Here is a 14,465-nt window from a genome sequence, read left to right as displayed (position 1 = left end):
GCTGGCAACTGGTTCAGGGTGTCCCCCGCCTACTGCCCGAAGACGGCTGGGAAAGGCTCCAGCACCCCCCGCAACCCTAGTGAGGATAAAAGCGCTTCGGAAAATGAATGAATGAATAAAAGAACCACTCTTATGAACATGAGCTTTGCTAGAAACTAAAACGAAACTCCTGTGGAAGCAATTAAATTCTAAATACACTAATTTTGAAGATAAATGAATGCCACGTTTCCATCACACTTTTGCATCTTGCATCTTGCATCTCAAAATCCGCCTCAGGTGAGCGTTGCAACTTTGGAAATTTTTTTTTTTTTTGGGACACAAACCGTTACAATGTATTCAAACGTTCGCTCTTCAGCTGTTTCCACCTTATTGGCTCTGAAATGCGAGAGCACTCTTTGGCCAAGCACAGCAATCGGCAATAGCTGCCCTCTGTTGGTCAGAGTTAGTAATTGCAACCTTCTGAAAGAATCCCATACTGTATTTCTTAATACCCTCTAAAAATTAGCAATAACATAAAATGACCACTGTGTGAACACAAGCTGCACTAGAAACCAAATGTTTAGATTTTTCATCTTATATTGTGACATATATTTTTAAGGTTTTTGGAACAAAAATAAAACCAAAGCATTTTATTCACAACATTCGCAACTCACCGCTGTTTCCACCAGTGTGGCTCTTCTTCGCTCTGAAATACGAGATCCCCCTTTGGCCGTACATGGCAATCGCTGCTATCTGCTGGTCAGAGTGGGTCTTTGCAACCTTCGAAAAGACTACCCTGTTATTTCCTATTACCCTCTAAAAATCAGCAATAATTCAAAATGACCACCCTGTGAACATAAGCTGCATTAGAAAGCCAAACCAAATACCCATTTAAGCAAGAATATTCTAAATAAACAAATTTGGTACATTGTGGCGGACACTAGGACCATTCTTCTCACCCAGCAGGCATACAGTAGGGGGTTTATGTCAATGTCTTGGGGCAAATTTGTAATTGTTCAGATCCACTTGTTGGCAGTCGTGGAATAAAGACGTGTTTACAGTCAATCGTGTGTGCTCCTTACGACTGCCACATTGGTGACCCTGACGTTAAGATGTTTCGGTTAATGGATGAAGACGTGTCTTCCTCGGCCACGTCGCCCCAACTCCCGCAACTTGCAGCCGCCGCCTCTTTCCCGCGCATTTTCCTACGCAAACTACCAGGCCCAGTGCGTGCGGTGTTGGCTAACTCGGCATGTCTGACGACCGGCGATTATCTGGGTTTGGCTGAAGAAGCGGATCGAGTTCTGCTGGCTACACGACAGTTCGCCATGCAAAGTGCGACGGCCGATCCCCTCCTCGAGGCGACGCCAGGCGTTGACCCGACAGTGGCGGCCGAGTGGTTACACGGAAGCGGCGCGAAAAGGCTCGCTGCTTTTTCCATCAGCGTTTTGGCGCCAAAGCTCGGCGTTGTGTTCCCCCCTGCAACTACGAGGCCCCGGGAAACGCCAGTGCCGGCGTTCAGTAGCAGTTGTGGACGCCTGCAACAAAAACGAGCTGCTCTTCATCATAGACTCATCATCAGGAAGACGTTTCCTGGTGGACAGCGGATCGCAGGTCAGCCTGCTTACACTAACCGCTGCGGACAAGGCAGCCGATGGCTGCGGACCGCCTCTGTGTGCAGACAACGGCTCGCCCATCATCAACTTTGGTTCCAGGTCAGTGACCGTGTGCATCCATGGACGCAATTTCCAGTGGAACTTTGTCGTGGCCTCAATCACAGTTCCGATCATCGGCACGGATTTTCTGTGTGCACATGGACTGCTCGTTGATGTCGCTAACCGCCGGTTGATTGACGCTGTGTCGTTCGCCACTTTTCCGTGTGAGGCTGGGGGACTCAGACAAGGCCATTAACGCGCGTGAATTTTTTGGCATCGGGTGACGTTTATCAACGTTTACTGACAGACTTCCCGTCGCTAACGACTCCCGCCTTTTCTGACACCGATACTAAGCACAAGGTGGAGCATTTCATTCACAGTTGGCCCAAACACCGGTGTTTGCCCACGCGCGTCGCCTCGACGCAGCAAAACTGGAAATTGTGAAAGGGGAGTTTGCTACAATGGAGCGTTTGGGAATCGTTAGGCGTTCAAACAGCCTGTGGGCCTCACCCTTACACATGGTGCCTAAAAGCGACGGTTCCTAGTGGCCTTGTGGTGATTTTCATTGGCTTAACAATGTCACCACGCATGACCGGTACCCCATTCTACACATTCAGGATTTTTCCGCGTGTTTGGCTGGCACCACAATTTTTTCCAAAGTGGATTTGGTCCGTGGTTATCACCAGGTGCCCGTGCAGGCGGATGATGTGCCCAAAGCCCCAGTGATAACCCCGTTCGGGCTTTTCCAATTCCTGCGCATGCCTTTTGGTCTGAAGGCGGCTGCACGGACTTTTCAAAGGTTGATGGACTCCGTGTTGCGCGACCTCGATTTTGTGTTCGTCGATCTCGACGACATTCTGGTGGCCAGTCCTTCACCAGAGGAACACCTGTCACACTTAACGACGGTTTTCAAGCGTCTTGATTCACACGGCCTGATCGTTAACCCGGTGAAATGTCAATTTGGTCTGTCTGTGATCGATTTTTTGGGCCGCCGCATTTCAGCATGGGGCGCTATCCCCTTGCCCGCCAAAGTGCAGGCGGTGGTGGATTTCCCCCACACCGCTTCAGTAAAGGCGCTGCAAGAGTTTTTGGGCATGGTTAATTTTTATAACCGGTTCCTTCCTCGCGCAGCCCACCTCCTGCAGCCACTTTACGGCGCCTTGAGAAAGAAGAAGGCTAATGATCCTATCGAGTGGTCCCCACAATGGGCACAGGCGTTTCAACAAGCTATGGACGCTCTTGCAAGTGCAGCCCTCCTGGTCCATCCGATTGCAACAGCGCAAGTGGCTTTAACTACAGATGCGTCTGATATTGCTGTTGGGGCGGTGGTTGAGCAGCTGGTGGAGAACGTATGGCAGCCCCTTGCGTTTTTCAGCCGTAAGCTGCGGGATAACGAATGCAAGTATAGCGTTTTTGACAGAGAGTTGCTGGCACTCTATCTTGCAACGCGCCATTTTCGTTTCCTTCTTGAAGGACGCCCTTTCACTGCTTTTGTGGATCACAGGCCACTTACATTTGCAATGTCAAAGGTTACGGAACCGTGGTCGGCTTGACAGCAATGGCACTTAGCGGCCATTTCTGAGTTCACAACTGACATTCAGCATGTGGCCGGTAAGTGTAACCCTGTGGCTGATTGTTTGTCGCGCGCAATCGTATGTCCGGTCCAGCTCGGGGTTGATTTTTCTGAAATGGCCGCCGACCAATCTGAAAATCCTGACATCCGCAACCTCAAGGCAGCCAGTACGGCTCTTAAACTTGAGGAGGTAATAATGCGTAAAGGCGGTCCCGCTCTCCTCTGCGATGTGTCTACGGGTGGTACTCGCCCTGTGGTTCCGTTGGATTGGCCTCGCCGAATCTTTGATTCAATCCATTCCCTCTCACACCCTGTCGTTCGTGCGTCTGTGAAGCTGGTTGGGGCCAAGTTTGTGTGGCCTGGTTTACGCAAGGACGTCAGGAGGTGGGCGGCTGCATGCGTGGCGTGTCAGCACGCCAAAGTCCACCGGCACACCAGGGCGAACCTTGAACCTTTTCCAATTCCGGCCAGGCGATTTGACCACGTCCATGTGGACCTGGTAGGCCCCCTCCCTCCGTCGCAGGGTTTCACACATCTACTCATGATGGTAGATCAGACCACTAGGTGACCTGAAGCAGTTCCCCTGTCCTCTACGACCTCGGTAGATATAGCTTGTGCTTTTCTGTCATCCTGGGTCGCGCGTTTTGGCACACCATCAGATATTACCTCGGACATGGGCCCCCAGTTTGTGTCGGAGCTCTGGTCAGCCATGGCAGGGTCCTTGGGTGTGCAGGTACACCGCACTACGGCCTACCACCCACAGGCTAACGGGTTGTGCGAACGTTTTCACCGGTTGCTAAAAGCTGCGCTGCGGGCTGCGCTGCGGGCTGCGCTTTCGGACGGTAACTGGGTCGACCGCCTTCCGTGGGTTTTGCTCGGTTTACATTCGGCTCCGAAAGATGATCTTAATGCCGCCCCTGCTGAGTTGGTGCTCGGTCAGCCACTTCGTGTTCCCGGTGAATTTCTGCCTGAAGGTTCCGGCGCGCCTTCCTTCTCCTTTTTGTCGGAGGGACCCCTAACTCCGACACCGGTTCACCATTTTGTTCCCAAAGTGTTCGTACCGTCTGCGCTTATGTCGGCCCGTCTGCGCCATGATGCCCACCGCTCGCCCCTCCAGCCACCGTATGACGGTCCATTTAGGGTGCTTGAGCACGGTGATAAGAGTTTTGTGCTTGATATGGGTGGGCGAAGGGAGTGCGTTTCATTAGATAGGCTCAAACCAGCTCATTTGGCTGCGGGCGATATGCTGTTGCCGGCCAGGTCCCTCATCGTGGTCGTCCTCCGAAGCCCCCAGCCTCACTTCAGCGTGTCGGTGTTGAGTGTTGCTCTCCCACTCGTGACTCACCTGTGCCTCCTGCCCGACTAGTTTCACCTGCGCCACCTGGAGACGGACTGCGTAGTCGTTGTGGCAGGCTAATAAAACCCCATGTGAAGTTGTCATTTTGATTGTCCTTCTGGGTGTTCAGGGGGCGGGGGGGCTATGTGGCGGACACTAGGACCATGCTTCTCACCCAGCAGGCATACAGTAGGGGGCGTGTTTATGTGAATGTCTTGGGCGCAAATTTGTAATTGTTCAGATCCACTTGTTGGCAGTCGTGGAATAAAGATGTGTTTACAGTCAATCGTGTGTGCTCCTTACGACTGCCACAAGATAAACGGATACCACATTTTTGCATCATTTATCACTTCATATGAGCTTTTTAAAAATCTTGTACCATTTGACGGATTTTTTTTGTTTCTGAACACAAAAGCCGTTATCATTTATTCACATTTGCTGTAGCCCACTGTTTCCGCCTTTAATATGACTCTTCTTCACTCTCAATTGCGAGAGCCCCATTTGGCCATGGCAAGCGACGATAGCTTCCCTCTGTTGGTCAGGGTCACTCAATGCCACCTCCTGAAAGAATATCGCACTAGTTCTTATTACTCTCTAAAAATTAGCAAGAACACAAAAATCACAACCCTGTGCACACAAGCTATACTACACACCAAAACCAAACACTTATCAATAAAATTCCAAATAAACAAAATTTTAAAGATAAATTAATGCCACAATTCTATCACACGTTTGCATTATATTTTTATTTACAGATATCTGAAAATTCAACTCTGTGTGCTTTTTTAAAATTTCTTTTGACATTTTTTGGGGGGGGGTTGTGAAATGCAAAAATCATTGCATTTTATTCAGGTTGAAGATAAATTAACGGCGCATTACCTTCTCTATCCACATATCCACGTTTCAAAATCCATCTGTTTTTTTGGGGGGGGGTACTAAAATTATGGATTTAAACACGGATTACGTTTTCAAATTAAGGTTTTAAACTAGGGTTTGAACAGTCCATGCATTTTCTGATCCGCTTATCCTCACAAGGGTCACGGCGTGTGCTGGAGCCTATCCCGGCTGTCTTAGGGCAGTAGGCAGGAACTGTTTGCCAGCTAATCGCAGGGCACACAGAGACGAACAACCATTCACGGTCACCATCGCACCAAGGGACAATATAGAATGTTCAGTTAACCGACCATGCATGTGATTGCAATATATTAGGAACCCGGAGTACCCAGAGAAAACCCACACAAACCCGCATAACTCGGGATTGGTTTTAAACAGTGGTTTCAAACTAAAATTGGTGTTTAAAGTGAGCGTTTCAAACTAGGGTTAGGATTTTAAATTACAGTTTCAAGATAGGGCTTTGAATTAAAATGCTGAATTTAAAATAGGGTCGGGATTAAAATTAAGGGTTTAAACTAGTGTTAGGGTTTCAACAAAGGGTTTCAAACTAGGTTCAGGGTTTTTATTTAAGGTTTTAAACTAGGGTAAGCGTTTCAACTTTGGATTTCAAACTACGGTTAGTGTTAGGGTTGAAGATTTAAGGACTTTTACCAGTTTACATTTAATTTTGCAAAGAATCCTGGCCAAAAAGATTTAGATTTAGAAATGGCTATTGCGTATTGGAATTTAGTATTGGATGGAAGATTCCAGTTCCTCGACCTATGGAAAACATTTTTAGTTGAGCACCATAAAAGATCAATTCCCAAGGATATATGGAACCTGCTGCTGGACTTCAGCACCATGATTACAGATGACACGTCCAATTATGACGAGGAAGGAGCCTGGCCTGTACTCATCGATGACTTTGTGGAGTTAGCACGACCGCATGTCGGGACCAAGAGTACCGCAGTTTAAGTTCCCCACGCAGCCCACGCAGACAAGAGAAACGAACACATGGCCCTCACTAAGCTGACAACTGCGTTGCCTTTTCAATCCTCAGGACTGAAATATTTTACACAGCAGGACTTCACAATCAAGTTGTATCCAATCCAATCCGATCCATCCATCCATCCATCCATTTTCCGAACCGCTTGATCCTCACTAGGGTCGCGGGGGGTGCTGGAGCCTATCCCAGCCATCTCCGGGCAGTAGGCGGGGGACACCCTGAATCAGTTGCCAGCCAATCGCAGGGCACACAGAGACGAACAACCATCCACGCCCACACTCACACCTAGGGAGAATTTAGAGCCCAATCCGATCCAATCCAATCCAATCCAATATGTCACCCCAAACGCACAATAACAGACAAGGATGGCGTTTATTGGCCTTGCAAAGTCAACTCAGGACCCAGGACAGTCACGCAGGTGGACTGTGCTCCTTTTCTTTGTTTGTCACCCCCCCACGTGCCGGTCCTTTGCCACCCCTCTGGCGGGGCCAAGGCAAAGGCATTGGTTTGGTCTCGTACCATCGTCTGGGCATTGTTGCAGGGTGGTCAATCCTAGCCAGCTAATCGGGTAGGCGTGGCGGAAGGCTGGGACAGGGGCGAGTGGTCAGCATTGGGTTCACCAACCTGCCCAGATGACGGTCCTAGACCAAACCGATGCCTTTGCCCTGTGGCGGCGTTGGACCAGCATGTGGGCAGACAACAAAGAAAGAAAAAGAGCATACCCTACTGCCCACATGGGTGACTGTCTTGGACCAACCCCATGCCGCCCACTAAGACCAGATGGAGCTGTGCCGCACCCGCCAGGCCAGTAGTGGTCCGGGTTGCAAGTGAAGTGCAGGATCACCTTGGCCCCCACCCACGTGACAGTCCAGGACCAAAGCAATGCTGCGAGATTGGCCTCGCCAGGCCTGCACCGTGCTTGGTGGGAGAGGAAAATCATCTCGCGCCCACCTGCATGAAGGTCCGGACCGAGCCGTTGCCGCCAACACAGCCCCGCCGGAGCTGCACTATGCCTGCGGCAATGTGGCTCAGATGAGCAGGATGGTGCGGACTGCCAGTTGTCATCTGGCTGGTTGCCCTGTATGTCAATCAAGTAACGGGATTGATGATAGGCTGACATTGTAAATTCTGCTGTACATACCACGGTTGTTTGAATGGCCGTTAATGACATTTGTAACGTCCCTAAGTCTCTGAAATGCATGACTCAAACATTCTGGTTTCTGGGGTTAGCTTGCAGCATCTACCGTCCTCTCTGACTGAATAAATTAAAAATGTGGTTTGATGGCAATAAACTTATTGCCATCAAACCACTTTTGCTGAACCCATATAAAACTAAAATCATGAAACAAAAAAATCGGAACCCATCCAATGACAGATAGATGGTATGAATTTAGAAAGGGTATCTGAAAACAAATCCGAGGAGTAATTACTGACGACAGAATTTGCTGGAAACCTGAGATAAAACACATACGATGTGCAAAATAAAACACTTCCTGAATGATAAGTCTTCCATATTATTTGTAGTTCATTGATATCACCATTTTTGAACTCCTACATGCAGGGTTCTTTACAACCGTTGTGCATTCTTCAAAAATGAGCCATCAAAACAATGCATAATGCAACTTTTCAAGAATAGATCAGTAATTATTGATACAGTCCAAAATTATAAAATTAATCTATTTAATTGAATCAAAACTGTCCAACTAATCTTCAGAGCTAGAAATGGTTTATTGCTGGAACATCTATGTTAATTGTAAGGGAGGGGAATAATACGTTTAGTCTAAGGACAACTAATTTTTAAGGTCCGCATTTAAGAAGTCTAAACATTTAAGAATGTTTGCTGGACATTAAAATGTGAAGTGATGAACCACAACAACAAACAATTTGTCGGAAGCAACCATCTTTGTTGTTTGCATTCGCTTCGAACGCCTTGAAGTCGGAAGTGGGACAATGCGAGTGGGATAGCCCCCACCTTCCTGGAACTCAGCAAGCATGCTAGATGATGAACCCGGAACTGGTTAAGCTCTGGATGCATTTGGCGTTTCAAGCAGCAAATTGGTCAGAGAAAAGGTACGATGCGTGGCTCCAGAAAGTGGTCTCATTTTGCCCCTGAAAGGTGAAACGGCGCGATGTAAAATGTCATCCTCGCACGCAAAAGTACAACGGTTAAATCTGTTAACTTTTATGCATGTTTATTTTGGTGCTGACACACTTTTGGTCCACACTTCGGATCGATTTTTTTCCATCTCCGAAACAACGCCGTCAAAAACAGGATACAGTCATGACGAAAGACAAAAAACTACCGTCAATGGACAACTACCTTCGGCTCGCCCGATTGCACCTATTGCGGTCCAGCCAGGCGCCATAGCGATTGTTAGTACTCTGCATTACGGTAATCTGAAAAATGCGAGTGGTGTTGGCCACCTTCAAAACAAAGGTTCTGCAACTAATGCATGCACGTCAGTGGTTTGGATTTAAAATAATGTTATAAAATAATTTCTGAGCGATCAGGTAACGATGGGAGAATGAAAACTGTCTCACAATAGCACCAAGAAGCGTTCTGAAGTTGAGATCGAAAACGAAGTCAATGTTAACTCTACAGCAATGGCAGATATTTCACTTGCTCTCTCCACCAAAAAAAAAGAAATCTTCCAAAAAGGAATTTCTGTCATCCCGGAACCAGATCAGGTCGAGTGAACACTTGGCCACCTCTGGTATCCAACCGCAGTACTGTACTTTCATTAAGATCTGATGTTCCATCCATCCATTTTCCGAACTGCTTATCCTCACAAGGGTCGCGGGGGGTGCTGGAGCCTATTCCAACTGTCTTCGGGCAGTAGGTGGGGGACACACTGAACCCGTTGCCAGCCAATCACAGGGCACACACAGACGAACAACCACCGGCGCTCACACTCACACCTAGGGACAATTTTAAGTGTTCCATTCACCTGCCATGAAGGTTTTTGGAATGTGGTTTATTTATGGTATAAAGATTAAATACAGGCAATTAAGATCCCTTTAGTAGAGCACCAAATATTCGTGAAAATTTGCTACTTGCGGTTGGGCTCAATCCCCCATGAACTATATGGTCCACTTTAGAAGAGATGTTCTACGATGTTTAGATATAATATGTTCTTTACCTGACTATGCAGTGCCTGGGAAAACTGGCATTAAAAGACTACAACTACTTTCTAAATCACTTCATGTGTATCATTGCAGAATCGTGAAGCTTTTCCTGACTTCCTGGCTCTGGCCTCACTATGGCCCAATGTTCTTCAATGCTTCAGCTGTACCACGTCGGTTTGAGACGTTGCGCAGCTCTGTCCACTCATTTCCCACACACTTTACCAAAGACACGCGCACCTTTTGCAAACTCTTACTCCACGGACATCAAGGCGCGTTCCTACTTTCAATACCTTAAACACAAGATGATATCCCCTCCCCGTCCTCCCTACCATCACATATGTCAAGTGGGGGACCCGGTGCTGCGATCAAAAGCTGTAGCAGTTGACCCAGCAGCTATTAAAGGACCTGAGGTCCAGAAGGTAATAAACACACTGGTCAAAGTCATGCGTAAATTTGAGTGTGTTGGTATTAGCGCTCCTCAGATCGGGGTGCCACTTAGAATCCTGGCCTTGGAGTATCCACAGAAGCTTTTGGATGAGAGTTCGCCCGTGTCAAGAAAAGTTCGTGGACTCTCTGTCCAGCCATTGAGAATATTTGTCAACCCTCAGATGAGGGTGCTGGATTGGCAGACGGTGCTCTTTCAAGAAGCCTGCGAGAGCATCTGTGGCTTTTCTGCCACAGTTCCACGTTACCTTTCGGTGGAAGTATCAGGTACATCATTTTAGATCACAATTTAGTCGTGAATCTAATCTGCAAAATCTGAGAAAACATTTTTTTCCCCATGTTTGCTTCCCCCTAGGTGTGAATGAGAATGGAGAAGATACAACTTGGCGGGGCAGCGGTTGGCCAGCTCGAATCCTCCAGCACGAGATGGACCACTTGAATGGGGTGCTTTACATTGATCACATGGACAGCAAGACTTTCATCAATATCCACTGGCAGGCATACAATGAATAGAAAAGACCACAAAGTGTTTTGAGGCTTTTCTCTGATGGAAACAAACTATCAACTGTGTGTGCATACATTCTTTTGCGAAGTATACGATGAATCAACTTGGATTTGTGTGTAGGAATGGTTAAATTCCAGCACAACTCCGATCATGCATCCATTAAAGAAAAACCTGGTGGGAGAACAGTAAAACTACAAATAGAACACAAGGCAAGGTCAACAGAGCTCGTCCCACCAACCAATTCTGGTGCTCGTCAAACGAGAGAGGATGAAAAAGATTTTAGGTCAAGTCTGGCTGTTAGCTTTCTTTGAAAAGTGATCATTTCAAATTGAAAGTGTGTGTCGGAGGATCATCCATTCAATATTTGAACGTTTGAAAGTTAATTTATTGTTACAAGTTTGATGCACATGCAGGAATCTGTGTCAGTGCCTTGCTGGTTTGCAATACAGTGTTTGCAATCTTTTTGGGTATCCATCCATTTTCTGATCCGCTTATCCTCACAAGGCGGGGCGATCCCAGCTGTCTTCAAACAGTAGGTGGGGGACACCCTGAACCGGTTGCCAGCCAATTGTGGGGCGCACAGAGACGAACAACCATCCAAGCTCACAATCACACCGAGGGACAATTTCAGTGTTCCATTTACCTGCCATGAATGTTTTTGGAATGTGGGAGGAAACTGGAGTACCCGGAGAAAACCCACGCCGACACGGGGAGAATATGCAAACTCCACACAGGAAGCCCTGAGCCAGCATCAAACCCTGCACCTCTGCACTGTGAGGCCGACACGTTAACCAATCGATCACCGGACCGCCCTGTTGTTGTGGATACTTGATTTAATTTATGGACTTGGTTTTGTCTTGTTGATTTTGCAGCAGTGCCTCCGTCAATAACTCCCCACAACATTCTGTCAACGCTGCCAGCTCCTGAGCGCAGGCAGGACTGGCTTTTGTTCCTTAATTCCGTAATTATTGAACCATCACAACATGGACAGGTTTATTTTAATTTTTCATGGATTATACTTACTAAATAAACTGATGTCCAATCATTTAAAGAATGAGGCTCTGATCCAACAGAAATAAATGCAGCCGTTATACCGCACCAAATTTGTTCTTTTGTTGTTCCTGAATTGTGTTCCAAATAGTACGTTTTTCTTTCCACTTGTACTACAGGTTTTACTGAAGCGCTGTGATGGGACCGGGGGGGTATTTCGCCCTCTTTCCTATGATTTTAAAAAGGGGACATGTCTGTGTTTCTGAATGGAAATGAGACCAATGGCCTTTTCACACTGCACTTCGTAATGCAGTGAGCCATTTACAAACCCGTTGATTGTGTATGTGCTGTAAGGGCAGGAGGATGTAATGGCATGTCGTAGTGCAATGCGTAAAGTGTGGGGATTTACTGTGACGTGATGCGGCCTTGAATTGAAAAATGTTTAACTCGAGAGGGATGACACCGTGAGATCAGAAGTCACACCCAGTAGGAGACCGGCTTGGCAGAGTGATGAGAGTACTCAAAGCAACCAACCAGTGGAAAAATTCTCCCTGTCACTTTATGGTTGGCTGCCATGCGAGCACTTAAAAAGAAGGGCAAACTTGCCCCAGGGTTCTGTCGTCCCCCCGTGCTGCCCCATGGCGAACACCAAGTGCAGTAAGAAAAGGGCTTAAATATGCGTGAGCATGGCAATTTAGAACAGGTGGGGTTTAACAACCTCTTCGGATGTACTCAAATACTTAGACTTGCCAAAATATTCTTAAATCCACTAAAAAGTGAAAGTGAGATGGCAGTATCCTCACAGGGTGGCGTAGCGTGACCTCACAGTGGCCACAGGGCACTGAGACTAATGTGTGTTTGTGGCTGTGTCGCTACCAAACTAATGAGATTGGATTAAACATAAATAAAAACAGAATACCGGTACAATGATTTGCAAATCATGTTGACTGTATATCAGGGGTGTCAAATTCATTTCACATCATGGGCCACATACGGCCTCGGTAGATGTCAAGTGGGTCGGGCCATTAAAATTATACCATACTCTGCTCTAAATAACCAAAATATTATGTCTTTCCTTTGTTTTGGTCTAAAGAAGAAGAAAGACAAAGAACATTAGGAAAATGTTGACATTTAATGAACACATCTTTAACAAAACATTTAATGAAGCACCTTAGATTTCCTTAGACAAATGTGCAATTTACTTTTATCATTCACATACCTGTATATGCATTGCAACTGATCCCACTGAGTGTGCAAAGGCACAAATGTTTAACAAGTAATTGGTATTGAAAAATATAGTAATGCATTTTAAGATTAAACGAGATTTATAAAGAAAGGCATTTTAAAACCATTTACACATGTGCATATAAAATCTAAACGTAATCCCTGCCTACACTTTACAAACTAAGGAGAGTGCTATTAAATGTGTAAAGAAGAAAGTACGTATTCACATTTCCTTGATAGCGTCAGCTGTGTTGAGTGAGTCTGCCTCAGTGACAGACTTGAGACTGCTGTTGTCTTCTCCTCTGATCAAAACAGTGTATTCCCTAGCGGATACTCCATGAATTGCACCTGATTAAAAATATTCATTCCGTGTCTTTTATGCATTTTTTTCATTTTTAAATGATCCTGTGGGCCTGATCGAACCTCTTTGAGGGCCAGTTCTGGCCCGTGGGCCGTATGTTTGACACCACTGCTATATAGTTAATCAAATACACTACAAAGAGGAGATATTTAGTGTTCAAACTGCTAAACTTGAACCATTAACTTGGCTGCAACACATTGCAAAAAAAGCTGGGACAGGGTCATCTTCACCATTGTGTCACATCACCTTTTTTTTATTTTTTTATGACAACATTAAATAAATATTTTGGGAACTGAGTACACTGATTGTTGAAGCATTGTAGGTGGAATTCTTTCCCATTCTTGCTTGATGGGATAGCTTCAGCTGCTCAATAGTCTGGGGTCTGTGTTGTCATATTTTATGTTTTGTAATGGGCCACAAATTTTCAATGGAAAACGGGTCTGGACTGCAGGCAAGCCAGTCTAGTACCCGTACGCTGTTGTAAGAAATGCAGAATGTGGTTTGGCATTGTCTTGCTGAATTAAGCAGGGTTGTCCATTATAAAGATATTGCTTGGATGGCAGCATCGGTTTCTCCAAAACCCTGTATGTACCTTTTCATTAATGGAGCCGTCACCGATATGTAAATTACCCACGCAATTGGCACTAACACAAGCCCATACCGCCACAGATGCTGGCTTTTCAACTTTGCGTCCTTAGCAGTCCGGATGATTCTTTTCCTCTAGTCTATGGCCTTGAGGGCATGATGTCAACAATTTCCAAAATCAATTTGAAACGTGTTCCACTTTGCATCAGTCCATCTTAGATGAACTCAGGCCCAGAGAACTTGGCGGCGTTTCTGGTTGCTGTTGATAAATGACCTTTGCATAGTAGAATTTTAAATTGCACTTCGGCTGTCACGCCCATTTGTTTTCTGAAAATTTCTTGAGTCCATGTGGTGATATCCTTTAACACATTGATGGCATTTATTGATACAGTGCCGCCTGAGGGATCAAAGTTCACTGGCATTCAATGCAACTGTACATTGAGGAGAGTCGCTCATGGTGTACACTTGGCTTACTTGTTTGCGGTCAGTGTGGGATTGGTTTCCATGTGGATGTGGGTGTGAATGGTTGTTCATCTCTATGTGTGCTTCTGCGACCGGCTGGGGACGAGTTCAGGGTGTAATCTGCCTTTTGCCCAGACTCAGCTGGGATAGGCTCCAGCACCCTCCCGTGACCCTGTTCAGGATAAGCGGAGTTGAAAATAATAATAATAATAATCCATTTCATTTATAAGCGCCTTTCAAAACACTCAAGGATACTTGACAATCAAAACAAGAACAATAGAACCACAGATAAAATTATGAATAATAAAAGGAGAGATCAATTTAAACTGAATTTAGCGACTCGAAA

At 46.3% G+C, this 14,465-nt stretch overlaps 1 protein-coding gene across 2 annotated transcripts; it reads left to right on the top strand.

The window, feature by feature from the left end:
* The first annotated feature begins 8,402 nt into the window (after positions 1–8,402).
* pdf (peptide deformylase, mitochondrial) lies at positions 8,403–10,959 on the top strand. 2 transcript variants are annotated; one of them, XM_086110101.1, is made up of 3 exons: positions 8,403–8,492; positions 9,642–10,259; positions 10,348–10,959. In XM_086110101.1, the coding sequence occupies exons 2-3, from the start codon at positions 9,683–9,685 to the stop codon at positions 10,503–10,505; spliced, it is 735 nt and encodes a 244-aa protein (XP_085966227.1). In that variant the 5' UTR covers positions 8,403–8,492; positions 9,642–9,682; the 3' UTR covers positions 10,506–10,959. The 2 variants fall into 2 exon arrangements, with proteins under 2 accessions (XP_085966227.1, XP_085966228.1); XM_086110102.1 differs by having other exon boundaries at positions 8,457–8,538.
* The last annotated feature ends 3,506 nt before the right edge of the window (positions 10,960–14,465 follow it).

Source organism: Hippocampus guttulatus, chromosome 4, assembly GCF_054856545.1.
Source record: "Hippocampus guttulatus isolate MCC_2025c chromosome 4, RoL_Hgut_1.0, whole genome shotgun sequence".
Classification (NCBI taxonomy): domain Eukaryota; kingdom Metazoa; phylum Chordata; class Actinopteri; order Syngnathiformes; family Syngnathidae; genus Hippocampus; species Hippocampus guttulatus.
This window is presented reverse-complemented; position numbering and strand designations above follow the sequence as displayed.